Raw genomic sequence first — 15,425 nt, 5'->3', positions numbered from 1 at the left:
TTGAGATTCGTTGACACCGATATTAATTTTCCTGGCGTTTAGTGTTTTCATGTTTGGGACAAAATGATATTCAATGAACAAACATTCATAAACATCGTTTAATACTAGTGATAAGTGGTAACCATTGTGGTAAAGTCAAATTTACACCAGAGAAACACTTGCTGAAATAGAATGTTTAAAATAAAAAATGCAGCAATTAAACATTGCATGTGATTTTACGCAATCATGCACACTTGTGATGCAATCAGATGGTAACTTGGGGCAATTCAGGCCTAAGAAAAATGATGTGGTTCCGATTACACTCAATTTTAGAATAGGTAGAGTAGGTTGATTTTTTCCCCATGTGTGAGCATCTAGTTCCGGTAGTTATGTTTTCCATTCTTTTCCTTATGATTTTTGTTTTATTGATTTCTTCCCATCAGATGTACAGCCATTCCAGATTTTAAGAACAGTTTAAATTGTCATTTTGAGTTGATATCATTTTCTGCATCCACTCTCCCAAGACTTCATAATTTTTGCATTTTTATTTTATTTTTCCTTGAATGTCAAAAAAGGTGTAGGTTTGGCAGTAGGTGGGGTTAGGTAAATGAAACCAAACAATTTATTTTTGGCCTCAACAGGCAACGCAAGAAGAATTTTCACCATTTCCGTTTCCTTGTGATGCTGCAAGGTCCATTTAATATGTGCGTATGCACAACAGCAATTAGTTGTATTTGATGAATTGCCTAGTGCATTGCTCACCAAATTGCCTCAAGTATCTTTGCCTGTAGGAGTAATGATGCACCTCAGGGATTGATTATATCATTGAGAAATTGTAATGAGATTCCCCTTTCACTTTATTTGGGCATTTGTCAAATTACACAAACAGCCACTCTTATTTTCCTTCTTGTCATTCCTAATACATCAACAATGAATGAGATAAGCTGATGTCATTTTAAGAATGCAAGGTTTTCAATGTATTTTTTACTCTGTTTTTCCAAACATTTAAGAAGTTTCTTAGAATTTACAAATCTACTGTAACAGCAATTATAGTTTCACTTTAAGATGTCTGCAGTAGTCATGTACACTTTGTATATGTTCACCGGAATCTACATTTTGGAAATGTTCTATTGTATACATATATAATTGTTGACTGAATCTCTACATCCCATTTTATATTTGTAGACCAAGAATTGTTCTTCTAGTTTTAGGAGATGCCTTAACTGTTACTAGCTCTAAGGGCATCCCAGTGTGGTGTACCTGACGTATTTGTACAATTGCTTGTGTTGTTCTCTGTGCCATTTTCTTGACTGGAAATAATAAATTTGAACCGGCAGCAGAAAACACTGCAATCATGAGTGCAAATATTCCATGTTTATGTCAAGTGAATACTGCAATATTTGTTATATTGTCATATGTTGATGTTATTTTCATCTACCGACTCTGCTCTCACAAAGATAAGACAGTATTGTATTCAATGTACACTTTACCAAACTACAATGTAATAATATATGTTTCAGTTAGTTAGTACTCCTGAATATTTTCTTTGTACAGCCAAGGGAAAATGTGAATGACCTAATCATAATTTATGAAAAAAATGGGAAAAATAATAGTTATTTTAAATGTTTTCAAAACCGCAGAACCAGTGGCAAGGGTCAATGTGCTGACAAAGACCGAGTGTGCAGTCGAAAATTTCACATAAAATTTTTGAAGTTGTGTTTGGAACAAAAGATAAATAAATTCAATACAAACAAGAGTTGTTGTGACATAGAATGACCAGGGTATAGAATCCATATTTTCTGTTCAAAGACAATAACTTGGCTTAGGCAGGGTATAATCATACTTATTGCACCACCACAGGTGTTTATTTTTACTTGTGCTATTATATATCTTATATCACTGGTTTAGTAAAATATGCCTACTTACTTGATTTACATATCTGAGATGTTTGATAGAATTTATAGTATAAATGCAAATAAATGTGTATATTTGTATGATTTATAACATGAAACCAAATCTTGTCATTTTATTTCCTTTTATATGTGTTATCACCGGAGTATATCCATTTGTAAGAGTTTAAATTTAATTTGCAGTATGTAATAGTAGTAGTACATTAGATTAGTTTATTATACTGGCGCTAGGTAATAGAATACCTCCAAGCCCATCGGTAATACTTTCTTGACATCTATCGCTCTCACACTGTATGCATCTCTCTCTCTCTCTCTCTCTCTCTCTCTCTCTCTCTCTCTCTCTCTCTCTCTCTCCCTCTCTCTCTCGCTCTCTCTCACTTGCTTTCTCACTCCCTCTCACTCTCTCTCTCACTTCCTCTCTCTATCTCTCGCTCTCTCTCACTCTCTCGCTCGCTCGCTCTCTCACTTGCTCTCTCTCGCTCTCACTCACTCACTCACTCTCCCCCTCTCTCTATCTCTCTCACTTCCTCTCTCTCTCTCTCTCTCTCTCTCTCTCTCTCTCTCTCTCTCTCTCTCTCTCTCTCTCTCTCTCTCTCTCTCTCTCTCTCTCTCTCTCTCTCTGAGTATCTATATATCTCTGTGTCTTTTTATGTCTGTCAGTACATCTTTCTCTGTCTCTCTCTGACTCTGTCTCTGTATCTCTCCTTACTATACTCATCAACTTTAATATAGTGGTCATTAAGCAATAATGATTATTGCTCACTATAAAGAGGACAAACAATAGTAAATCAAACCAATAAACACATTCTTAGAGCATAATGCACATGTTTACACGATTCTACATTACATGTCAAACCTAACGGCTGATGGTACCAATAGAAAAACTGTTCATTGATGACTGACTTAAAGTTTGTGCAATGACTTATATTCCTCAAATTGATATACATGTCTGTGAATAATATTGTCAAATTTAATTTCGATGACTATTCCCTTGTATCACACTCATCAGTTCAATCTCATCACTAACTTTCGCTTTTGGACTCCTCCTCCTGGTGGGATAAATAAAAAAAAATAATTATGATAAAAAGACACAAATTGTTAGGAATGTCTAAAGTAGTTTTAAAACATATGGATTTGGATAATTCACTAAATTCACAACAAACAAACTTTTCTATGCTTTCTTGTGTATATCCAGATATATCCACATCTGAAAGTAAGTCACGTGTAAGTCATGTGATATAAAAGACATACTCAAACTGAACCAGGTGAGAAAACACTATGCACAATGTAACAGCAAATGAGGTACCTCATTAACAAAATTTCAATCTCATTAATTGATTATACGATCGAATGGAATAAGTGGTACCTGTTCAATTAAAGTAGATGCAAACGTTTTTTTTGAGCGAGAATTATCTATTTTATGATATTGAAAACACACCCTTTTCCACACTGGTACTCCCACAGACAGAATAGCATGATTAAAAATGCAAGAAATAAGTAGATCGCTGCAAATATTGATGCTGCCCACTTGAAGCCAAATTGTCCTACCAATGCTCCACCTGCAGTTGGCCCAACAAAACTCCTGAAATTTGTTTAAATAAAAATTAAAAGAATACTTTGAGGTATTGCATCGGTTGAAATCATTTATTATGTAAACATTCTTATTTGGGATATCTTGAAACAACAGTTCTATTAATAATTGGATATCTTCTTGATTGAAACGTAAGTTGCACAACTCAGTCGAAACAATAGAACCAATCAAGGTGATTTTGAGATATCTACTATCTACATAATAAACAACTCGTTCTCCACAAGTATCCATGACAGGCAGAATAACAAATATGTTCAAAAGACCGACTCATAATGTCAAATAAATATGTTGACTTGTTATTAATAGAAATTTATAATTAGTGACAGATACATGAATCGAGATTGTATGAGAATATGAATGCCAGATATGATCAATATTGATGTACACACGATCATTGCATGGACACAACTTGCATGGATAGACTGACTAATATTTTTACATTCAGTTTTACATGAGTAGTCAGGAAACGGTGATACTTACCCAAGATAAAATAATCCGTTAAATAACCCAGATACAACACCGTAAGTGCCTAGATTGTCAGGTATTCCATGCCAACTGAAAAAAGGTCGATCATAATATTAATATCACGTGGACATCATTATGATAACACGTGAATATCATATGGATATCACATGCACATCATGCGGATACCATGTACACATGTTGATACCATGCGGGCACCATCATGAATGGAATGCCCAATCTTATGACTACGAAAACTTTAAATCTAGTTTTTATAAAGATATTCACGGCAACAATCGTGAAAGAACTAAAAGCTAGAGAAACGAGTCTGATTGATCAGATTCTGTATTCATAAGAGAGATAGAAGATATTGTGTAAGTTTTCATTAACTTTACCTTGCAGTAGTTATCAAGTCATGGAAAGTTGGTACGAGTGCACAACCAACAGCTACACCTAGAAGTACCATGGATAAAATTTCAAGCCATAATTCACTGAAAAAGTTATAAATAACAGAAAAAGTCAATTTATTAAATCATCAATTGCAATTCGTAAAATACGAAAAGTCTGAAGACAAAAAAATTCCATGGAATTTTGCCTTGGTGGGGAAAACGTGCAGCTCATTGAAAGGTTCTAATTCACAGAAATTCATGGACAACATAGGCATCCTTACTCCATGGATAAAAGGCTTGTTTGTAGCTATGGAGTAGTTTCATCTGTCACATACTGCCATCGAATTTGTTTATACAAACAACAGTTATAGGTATAATTTTCTAATACAATTAAGCTTAAAATAAGGTACAATTTATTTCTCCAATTAAGCTAAAAATGATTTTATATATATATATATATATATATATATATATATATATATATATATATATATATATATATATATATATATATATATATATATATAATAATAATAATAATAATAATAATAATAATAATAATAATAATAATAATAAATGATGTAGTATCCCTGGAGTTTCCAAACATTAGCCATACCACTCAGGTTAAAATCTATCCCAAAATTACATTTTCAGTAAACAAAGACTTACTGATCGACTAGTATGGGGAACTAGCAGAGGAATATTATGGACTTTGTTTGTCCCGAAATGTTAGGCATGATTAGTCACATGTTGGCTACTGCAGATATTCTATTCTCCGAGACTTAATATTTGTCAAGTGTGATGTGCAAGCCTATACTTTCTTGTACTCGAGTATTTTTTTTACGTTAAAGCCTTTAAATTGCTGAATATGGTACCGAAATAATTAACTTGAATAAATGATTTCGAAATACATGCGAGATATCATTCCTCAAATAAAGGCACGAATAGGGCTTTTTCCATCAACACCAGAAATGGCTTTATTTTATTATTTATTCACACAATGAAATTAAAGATCAAATATCGTGTTATGAACATACTCACTAATCTTGAACATATGTCACATCTTAATCATATAAATATAACATATTTAGTTTCATCACTGACATTTAACGTTGAACTTATTTACAATTACCTTGTTTCAATCATAAGTAGAGGAGATGGACCTATATACATAAAAGCTCCTGCAATTCCGATATTACCAATTATCATTAATAATTTCGGTATGTTCTGCCAATAAACACAAATAATTATATTTCATAAATCATATCATTTTCCATTCTCTTTCATTCTCCATTTGTCTTTCTTGTTAAATTTTGCCCCATAAAACGTTTTTAATATGCCAGCTATCTGTCTGTCTGTCTGTCTGTCTGTCTGTCTGTCTGTATGTCTGTCTCATCAATAACTGAGAACTCCTGACGTGATATAATAACTGATAGTGTGTTTCAACTACACGGCTGCCCGTAAAGTCATAACATTTGAATCTTAATTCATATTAGTTTTGAATTAAGAGCACTTGTTATCTGAATTGAAATGAAACAATAAATATAAAGCCAATTGATTGTTGCTTGAGCAAGTGTTTACCTTTTTATCTGTGATCCAACCACAGGAAAGTGAAGAAATGCTATACGACATAGTCATAGCTAAGTACATTAACCCCACTTCTGCTGTACCAAAATTAAACTAAAAAAAACGAAAACACCAAAGATCTAGCTCTGTCTGAAATTTCAAAGTAAATGCATAATTAATTAATTTAGTTTGCAATTTACACATAGCATTATTGTGAGGATTAACCTGTTTATGTTAGCGTTTAAATACAAAACTATTGGCGTAACTTTGTGGTGATCTTTCTTATTTCTTTGGGAGAATGTGAAGGAAGATATTTCTTCCTTTTAAACATATGCAACAGTCTCTTCGTATCTATTTAGTTTTGACAGCACTGCGCTGATGATGAATAATTGCAAAGGAAACACACGTTTATAACTACGCTGTATAGGTCTTCGAAATTTGCAAAAAACACAAACGTCTATATAGCTTACCAGCTGGTTTTGTGAAAACACACAACTAATTCTAAATTAACTACAAAATGTAGATAAAAAGATTCTTAATTAATATAATAAAAAATGCAATGAAAATACAGATCTCTAGAATAAAATTTGGTTCAATGTTTGAATTCACTATACATTAAAACATGATTTCAAATTAGAATATACTTTTTAACAAGAACAAGGGTTGACAAATAATTGAAAGGATTATTACAACATGTGTTACCTGTTGTAAATGTTTTGCTAATGTAGGATCCACGAATCCTACGGCCATGGCTGCTGCTATAACGCAAGCACCAGTTACCCATATTGACGGTATGGACAGTAACTGCAGTGTAGAACCAAGTTCTGGTATTGAATCATCTAGGAAGAAAGAAATTAGTATGAAAAATAATAACTACAACAGTTATAATAAAAAGGTGAGAATTAGATAAAAGGTATGTTGACCTACAAAATGTTCTAAGATAGAGGGAAAGGCTGCTGAAGTAACATATCTTGATAGTTATCTAGACTTTGTATGCTTAGAAGTTTACCTTGATCCGTAGGTGAGGTGACTCACTGGAAAGGTATTTACGCTCAGTTAAATAAGCATTGGCTGCAACTAGGGCATGTTTTTCATCAAGCAACCAACTCGTTTTTCATCAAATAAAAATGTATTCATATTCATGCTTACATCCAATTAATTAATTATAACATATTATGATTTTTCAATAACAAAGAACACCATTTTCTCTAGAAGTTAACATTTCCTTTCCAGTGTTTACTTTGTATTTAAATGTATTTGATGGCATCTACTGATTTTTTAAAAAAAAGTGAATAAGATAAATAAAACAGTATGTCAAAAACTCAAATGCAGCTTACGAGAAAGAAATTTGATGTACTATACCTATTTGGCTGGGTAAAACCAGAATGTTGCAAAACACAATAACCAATGTAAAAATACCCAGGGCAACAAAAGGCAAAGCATACCCTCCAATCTGAAAAAAATTACATCCCTTAATTCATTACTCCTGGGAGCACCTTTGTTATTTTAGCATGCAGATAAAATCGTTGCCATGGTATTTTTGTTTCCCCCAAAATGGCAACATGTGTATCACTTTAAATATCAGACAGACATTAAAAACATTTACTTCAAAAACGTCATTATGATGGAATCAATGCGAAGGATACTGAGATTGTGGCCCTGTAATATTGAAAATGACTGAAACTTATGTGAATTTTGTCAACTTCGTAGTCATAACAACCATTGTAAATATATACATTTGTGCTAAAATTGTTCATTGAAAATAGATGTTTGATTGAACTAATGTAAAATGTGTAGTTTTAAAACATTATTGCGGAATGACGAGATATTGTCTTACCGAGTACAAGTATCCACCCAATGGCGGTCCTATCATAATCCCTAATCCATTAAAAATCTCAAGTATACCCTGTAAACAAAAATGCATATATATCACCACAATATCAGTTTTCCGGAAAATGAAACTGTGACTTCAATTACGATTCTTAATCTCCATTAAAGACATTTTAGTTGTTCTGAACCGTGATCTTTGGTTGGAGAAATCTAGGGGATCGCTGGAAAGTTCACAAGGGGGGGGGGGGGGCGTGGTCACAGGAAAAAAATGAGGAAAGGAAGGGGTTGGGCATGTGAAACTATTTGGAGTACATTTGCCATTTCAGGCACTCTAAATAACTTTGTACAGTAGTGCAATTTGCAACAGTTCCTACTACGTTGCACCCCCATGGCCCCGTCCCTGTGAAGATGCTTCAATAATTATGGTACTTACTATCAACACTAAAACAGATTAAAGATGATGTTGTCATTCAGTGTAAGTACAGAAATCTGTGATGAATACTACATTACTACAAAAACTATGTTATCATCTCATATAACAATCCAGTCAGCCTCTAGATGTAAACTGACTAATTGACTATTATTTAATGACTAAATGTTTTAATTATATACATATACATTCTTTACGTCTACTTACAAATGTTGTTCCTATTTTATCAGGAAACGTCTCTGCAATGATAGCGTTGACGGCAGTAGCAGCAGCAGCTGCCCCGAGTGCTTCAACAGATCTCACCACAAAACAAAACGCTATAAACTCAATTCCAAGGGATAATTTATCTAGAAACCTAGCATAAATTACGAGAATTCACTTGCTGTGTTAGTTTATGATAACTTTATGTAACCACTGCATAATACATTGTCATAAGTATCTAATATGATTCGTAATAAACACGTGTGCATGCGCGCGTTTGTCTGTCTGTCTGTCTGTCTGTCTGTCTGTCTGTCTGTCTGCCTGCCTGTCTGCCTGCCTGACTGACTGACTGACAATGCCATCTATCTCTCAAAGTGAACATGGCTGACAATTTGCCTTTCATAAACAATATTGATTCAGAATCTGAAAATGCGTGCATTTTAACATTCCTAATCAAAGAAGTAGCCAAAGTAATTTTAGTGTAAATTTAGGATGCTTTGACATTTACTTGTCATCTAAGGTTATATAAAAACCAGGTTTAAATTTCACTGTGTAACACTCTGTGTTGCATGCAATTGGTTTATATTTAACATGTCCATGTATGATGCAATTCATGACATATATGCTACAATGTACACATGCTTAATTTCAGTTTGTCTGAAATGAGTGATATGGAGATTCCTGCTATAACGAACTATGAGATAACATACCCAAACATGATTTGACAACATCCAGAAGTGAATGAACCAGAGAGAAACATAAACTTGGCTCCTATTTTTGGTAACTGAAAAATACAGTAAGTTGTTATTGGTCGGTAGCAGTATAGCCTGTTTACGATGCTCTAATGGTACTCCGTTATCTATCTTGTGTAGACGAGAGTTATCAGAGTCAGTTATTTTGTCGTAAGGGGCAAGATCAGTAGTTCAGTGTAGGATAAAAAAACTAAATTCTTTATTTATATCTCAGACCCCACCCCCATAAAATGGTTTCAGACAGCACAATCAATTTCAAATCAGTATGTGGTAGTATGTAATAATGCTACATGGATACAAAGCCATTGTGTATGTATGCACATGTAGTGAGGGAAAACCTGTTCTTTTATTGACGCTTTACTGTATCATAGTTATAGTGCCACACATTTACATATAGCGAAAATTCTTCACTTTCTCAATTTGACATTTTTAGATCTATTTGTGTTGTATTTAGGGGTACAAAAAAGATTCCATTAAACGTAAAATTGATTTTTACGATAACAAGTAAGGCATGGTTCACCCATTCCCCACCCCCAAAGTAAAAGACATTATTTGTTATCCTACATTGAACTATTGACCTCGCCTCTAAACCGTCTAGTAACCGTAACATACTATTTGGCAAAACAATATTTATGTGATAGAATTGTTATGAAATATTAAAATTTAAGGGCGGAACAATCCCAAGAGATCTGGTTAACACTTATCCAGGTAATAACAATTCTCTTACATTTACAATTTCTTCCACATTTTCCAGCATTTTCTTTCTCAATATCTCTCAATTTTCAATTTTGAAAAAAACATTACATCTCTATAAACAAGACCACTTACAAATTTTCCTAAAACTGGACAAAATACAAATGCAATCAGTGCATAAACCCCAAATATCATACCAATTATGAAATCAGACGCTCCCATTTCACTGGCCTGAAAAAGAATTATGGATGTACAATGTAGTTATATCGATATAGAAATTTAATATGTTAACGACAATATGAGATACAAAGTTTTGTTTGGATTAAAATAATGAAGTTGTTCATTTGTGCATGATTTATGTGTAGGAGTTTCAATTGGAGCTCCCCTGACCTACTACCAATATATATATATATATATATATATATATATATATATATATATATATATATATATATATATATATATATATATATATATATATATATATATATCGCACAGAATTTTTCCCAGTGCAGACTAGTGAGATTAAAACATTTCTCAAAGGTTTCTTTAGATTTCGTCTTGACAGTTCTATTCTCTAAAGGTTTATTCTAAGGCTGCCTTTGTATGTGACTCAAACATAAAAACCTCACATTACAAATAATTATGTAAATGTCGTTTTTAAAAAGTGTGGGACAGAGTATTACAATTCTTTACATCAAACCCTGGCTGGCATTTATTAGCTTTTTCTGTCGTCTTATCTCGTTTTGCTCTCAAAATAATTAAATAACTACTGTTAACAGTAACGTCTCGCACTAAAAATAACTACTGTTAACATAAGAGTAACAGACGTCCTCGGACATTGGTGGTCTCTCTCTCTCTCTCTCTCTCTCTCTCTCTCTCTCTCTCTCTCTCTCTCTCTCTCTCTCTCTCTCTCTCTCTCTCTCTCTCTCTCTCTCTCTCTCTCTCTCTCTCTCTCTCTCTCTCTCTCATCCTATGAATAGCTGCTAATGTTTTTCAATCAAATTATGGATTGAATGTCTCCCCCACACACTTAATCAGATCTAATCTGAGTTTGTACATCATTTTCAGTATAACTATACTGCTATATTGCAATTTGCTGCTATTCTGGTCTCCTAATGTAGCACGAAGCAATAGAAATAATGAAAGTGATTGTTCTTACCTTAATGGGAAAGAAAGGTGCCATGATACTATAGCTTGCCATGTTTACCAGATTCGCCATTGCAATGCTCAATAACGTTATTCGTTGTATTTTTGTAACACCACCTTTACTTTCATCTCCGGAATTAGTATTAAGTTTATTGTCATTTCCAGAGATAGTCCGTTCAGTCTGCACACTGCCATATTCACTTGTGTTGATAGGAATCACCATAGTTAACCCGTATGTAGCCAACTGACTTTAATAAAGTATGCTAAATCTAGTGTCCCCTCCTTTGATACTTCTCCTCGTACTTAGAATTCCGTTCAAAGACCAAAACTCAGTCTTGGTGGAGCGTCTTTTCTCAGTATATAATGTAGTAATACTTCACTCTCAGTTGCACAGTACGTTTTCAAGATAAAACGAGCATTGCTCATCACTGAGATATTTGTCACAGCTATAGTTCACATCTTACTGGGGAAATTTTCCAAAAAGGTTTGTTGACATGTATGGTACTTCTTGGTGTTCACAAATGTTGATATTGATTTTTTTACTGTATAGAAAAATAAAAACGTAACAATGTTAAGCTTCTTAGAATAAGAAGGAAAACGTTTTAGAATAATCAAAATTTAAGATATAACAAACGCTTCACATTGATAAATGACCAATGAAAAAAATGTGTGGTTGTGTAATATACCAGAATTTAGAGAGAGACATTATGAAAAGATAAATATGATTACGAAGCTGACGACAACAATCCATCCATCCATCCACACACACACATACACCCATAAATAAATACATATATACATCCATCCATCCATCCATCTATCTATCTATCTATCTATCTATCTATCTATCTATCTATCTATCTATCTATCTATCTATCTATCTATCTATCTATCTATCTATCTATCTATCTATCTATCTATCTATCTATCTATCTATCTATCTATCTATCTATCTATCTATCTATCTATCTATCTATTTATCTATCTGTCCAGGTCATAGTCAGGGGTCACTTTTTCGTTATGATTGTTTGTGTACATGTCTAAACACTCTTCCCAGGATGGCGTTAATTGCATCTCATACACAGAAAATAAACTCCCGCCACCGTCATTAGATAAATTTGCTGCTCTGCTGATACACCAGTCTTCATGCTTTTCGCCGATTGTCAATACCCTCATTTCTAACTGTCAGTCGAAATTTAACGCCCATGCCGGTGTGTGTATATATATTAAGGCATACACACAGATTCGCACCACCCACCTCATAATTAATTGTAGCGGTTAAGGACTTATTGCGGTGAAGCTGTAAGAAATTTTCCCAACTGTACTTGGTAATCCACCGATCCAGAAGTGTAGTTCATATCATTTTATGGTCCCCCTAGGCTTTCCGACCATCAAAACTTCGAATCCCCCCTTACTTTCTCCTCAGCCCCCCATAAATTCTGCTTGTCCTCTAGGGGAGGAGATTACCATCGTCAACGTGACTGAGTTATTGTGCCGCATATAACATGATGGTATAAAATTATGGAAAACTCCCTGACACAGCAGTTAGTAATACGTGCATGCTATGCGACGCTGTAATCCTCTACTTTAGGGAGTCTTCAGTAATTACAGGGGGAGCCGGGGTATTAGGGGGAGGGTCGTTTTTTTAAAAATCAGTCCTGGGGAGGGCTATATTTGGAAATTAGGGGAGGGTCACATTTTACTTTCCATTATTTTGTGATTTTGCCAGCTTTTCCAAATCCTACTGCTACCACATGCCATCACTGCCACCTTTGTAAAGTAATATCATAACGTATCAGTGACATGCAGTGAATTTTGGTGTGAGGAGAGAGGTGGGTCTAATATTAAGGCAAAACAGCGAGGCAAGATATTAGAGATAACGTGGTGGAGTGGAGATACTTTGACCTCGGTCTTTAGATTGCTGGTTGTGCGCTCATCTAGTCTTTGGGAGTGCTGGCCTTCAACTCAGATAACTTACATCCAAACACAGGCATTGATTTAATACAAACACAAACTTAATGTGCTGATCATACGGGAAACAAAAAATGCCCGTAAAAACCATGAATGCGGTGAGATCTTACTACAGAATAATTCAATTTTTAATGGGATTCTAACCTAGGACATCCTGACTACATGTACTAATCTTGCGCTCTAACAACTATGCCAATAAACGTATTTTTTTCATCGAAACAATTAAATGGGTCATATTTTAGAGAAAGTAAATTGAGGGAGGGTCTCTTCTTAACCCAACGGACTAGGCCTGGGGGAGGTAACATTTTTAGACTGGTCTTGATTCCCCCCCCCCCTGTAATTCCTGAAGGCTCCCTATCAAGGTGAAGGAAGCTCTTAAAATTGCCCTTTCCATCTGTCACAGTGTTAAAATCATCAATGAAAGTTTAGCCTCGGATTCGAATGCTCACCTTTACAAAGAGAGATATTGTAAACTATTTAAATGATGTTGAAAGAATACCAAATATACTGTGGGTTATTAACGTGCAATGTGCTGCGTGATGTATTTTGCTTGTCGCGATTACAATTTTTGCTTATCGCGATCTGTTTTGTTTGCAACAATTACAACGTAATACGCCACGGGGTAACCCTAAAACGAATGGCAACCGGAATGACGGAAAACGAATGACAGCAGATCCAATATGTAAACAGTGGAATGACACTCTTTTCTACATTCAGTTATTAGTTGAATGACACCCTCTGCACTGTAAATCCAGTGGAATTCAATGACATCCGCCACTCTATACATTACGTGGAATGACAGCATTTTCAATGCTTTGAAACTGGAATGACAGCATTTCCAGTATGTAAACAGTGGGATGACACCCTTTTCTACATTCAGTTAGTTGAAGGATACCCTCTGCACTGTAAAACGAGTGGAATGACAGCCGCCACTCTATAAAATAAGTGGAATGACAGCATTTTCAATGCTTTGGAACTGGAATGACAGCATTTCCAGTATGTAAACAGTGGAATGACACCCCTTTCTACATTCAGTTAGTTGAATGACACCCTCTGCACTGTAAGCCCAGTGGAATGACAGCCGCTACTCTATAAATTAAGTGGAATGACAGCATTTTCAATGCTTTGAAACTGGAATGACAGCAATTCCATGATGTAACAGTGAAATGACACCCGTTTCTACATTCAGTTAGTTGAATGACACCCTCTGCACTGTAAAACGAGTGGAATGACAGCATTTTCAATGCTTTGGAACTGGAATGACAGCATTTCCAGTATGTAAACAGTGGAATGACACCCCTTTCTACATTCAGTTAGTTGAATGACACGCTCTGCACTGTAAATCCAGTGGAATGACAGTCGCCACTCTATAAATTAAGTGGAATGACAGCATTTTCAATGCTTTGAAACTGGAATGACAGCATTTCCAGTATGTACACAGTAGAATGACACCCTTTTCTACATTCAGTTAGTTGAAGGACACCCTCTACACTGTAAAACGAGTGGAATGACAGCCGCCACTCTATAAAGTAAGTGGAATGACAGCATTTTCAATGCTTTGGAACTGGAATGACAACATTTCCAGTATGTAAACAGTGGAATGACACCCCTTCCTACATTCAGTTAGTTGAATGACACCCTCTGCACTGTAAACCCAGTGGAATGACAGCCGCTACTCTATAAATTAAGTGGAATGACAGCATTTTCAATGCTTTGAAACTGGAATGACAGCATTTCCAGTATGTAAACAGTGGAATGACACCCTTTTCTACATTCAGTTAGTTGAAGGACACCCTCTGCACTATATGTAAAACGAGTGGAATGACAGCCACCACTCGGTGGTTATTGCTTAACCACTGACCGACTTACACCATTACGATGTTCATGTGGATAAGAAGTACTAGTATATTGTTGAAACTATTCAAGTGTGAACAGGTCAGGTCTAGGAGGTACTGACAATGAATGACCCACGCTAAATATCCCATATACGACTCTCATGCAAGGAATTCAATGCTAAAACTTCGCAGATTAGTATATATAACTCTAGATGGGCGAATTGAAAAAAAAATCAAAAACAAAAAGAACTGCTCATCTGCACATGTAGAAGAATTAATTGTCTTGGAGTAAACCCACCACCCTGATAACATTTCTATAAATCTATTCGGTCCCTGACGCTGGTGACGCAGATCAGTGCAGTACCACCGAACGAACTCATACTATGATGATGTCCATGTAAATAGGAAGTATATTTTTCAAACTAGTCAAGTCAGGTCGAGGAGGTACTGGCAATATGACAATATGCTAAATATCCCATATACGACTCTCATGCAAGGAATTCAACGCTAAAACTTCACAGGCTTGCTATACTACACATACCTGGACATAACATGCAGAAAACATCATGTCTTCCAAACCTTCGGTTTAGGAATAGCTATTTTACCAATTCACAAGAACGACCGTGTCAACCTTTATCCATTACCTGACGTGTCTGATCGCCCAGGT

At 35.0% G+C, this 15,425-nt stretch overlaps 1 protein-coding gene across 1 annotated transcript; it reads right to left on the bottom strand.

The window, feature by feature from the left end:
* Positions 1 to 2,859: 2,859 nt before the first annotated feature.
* Positions 2,860 to 11,358, bottom strand: LOC144444338 (MFS-type transporter SLC18B1-like). Its single transcript, XM_078133751.1, has 13 exons — positions 10,966 to 11,358; positions 9,939 to 10,034; positions 9,069 to 9,142; positions 8,365 to 8,512; positions 7,735 to 7,803; positions 7,260 to 7,350; positions 6,600 to 6,736; positions 5,913 to 6,011; positions 5,464 to 5,558; positions 4,338 to 4,433; positions 3,961 to 4,035; positions 3,328 to 3,471; positions 2,860 to 2,938 (listed from the first exon to the last, which is right to left on the bottom strand). Exons 1-13 carry the CDS (start codon positions 11,173 to 11,175, stop codon positions 2,860 to 2,862), a joined length of 1,413 nt encoding a protein of 470 aa, XP_077989877.1. The 5' UTR covers positions 11,176 to 11,358.
* Between the last annotated feature and the right edge of the window lie 4,067 nt (positions 11,359 to 15,425).

Source organism: Glandiceps talaboti, chromosome 13, assembly GCF_964340395.1.
Source record: "Glandiceps talaboti chromosome 13, keGlaTala1.1, whole genome shotgun sequence".
NCBI lineage: Eukaryota > Metazoa > Hemichordata > Enteropneusta > Spengelidae > Glandiceps > Glandiceps talaboti.
The sequence above is the reverse complement of the archived record's forward strand: the minus strand, read 5'-3'. Positions and strand labels throughout refer to the sequence as shown.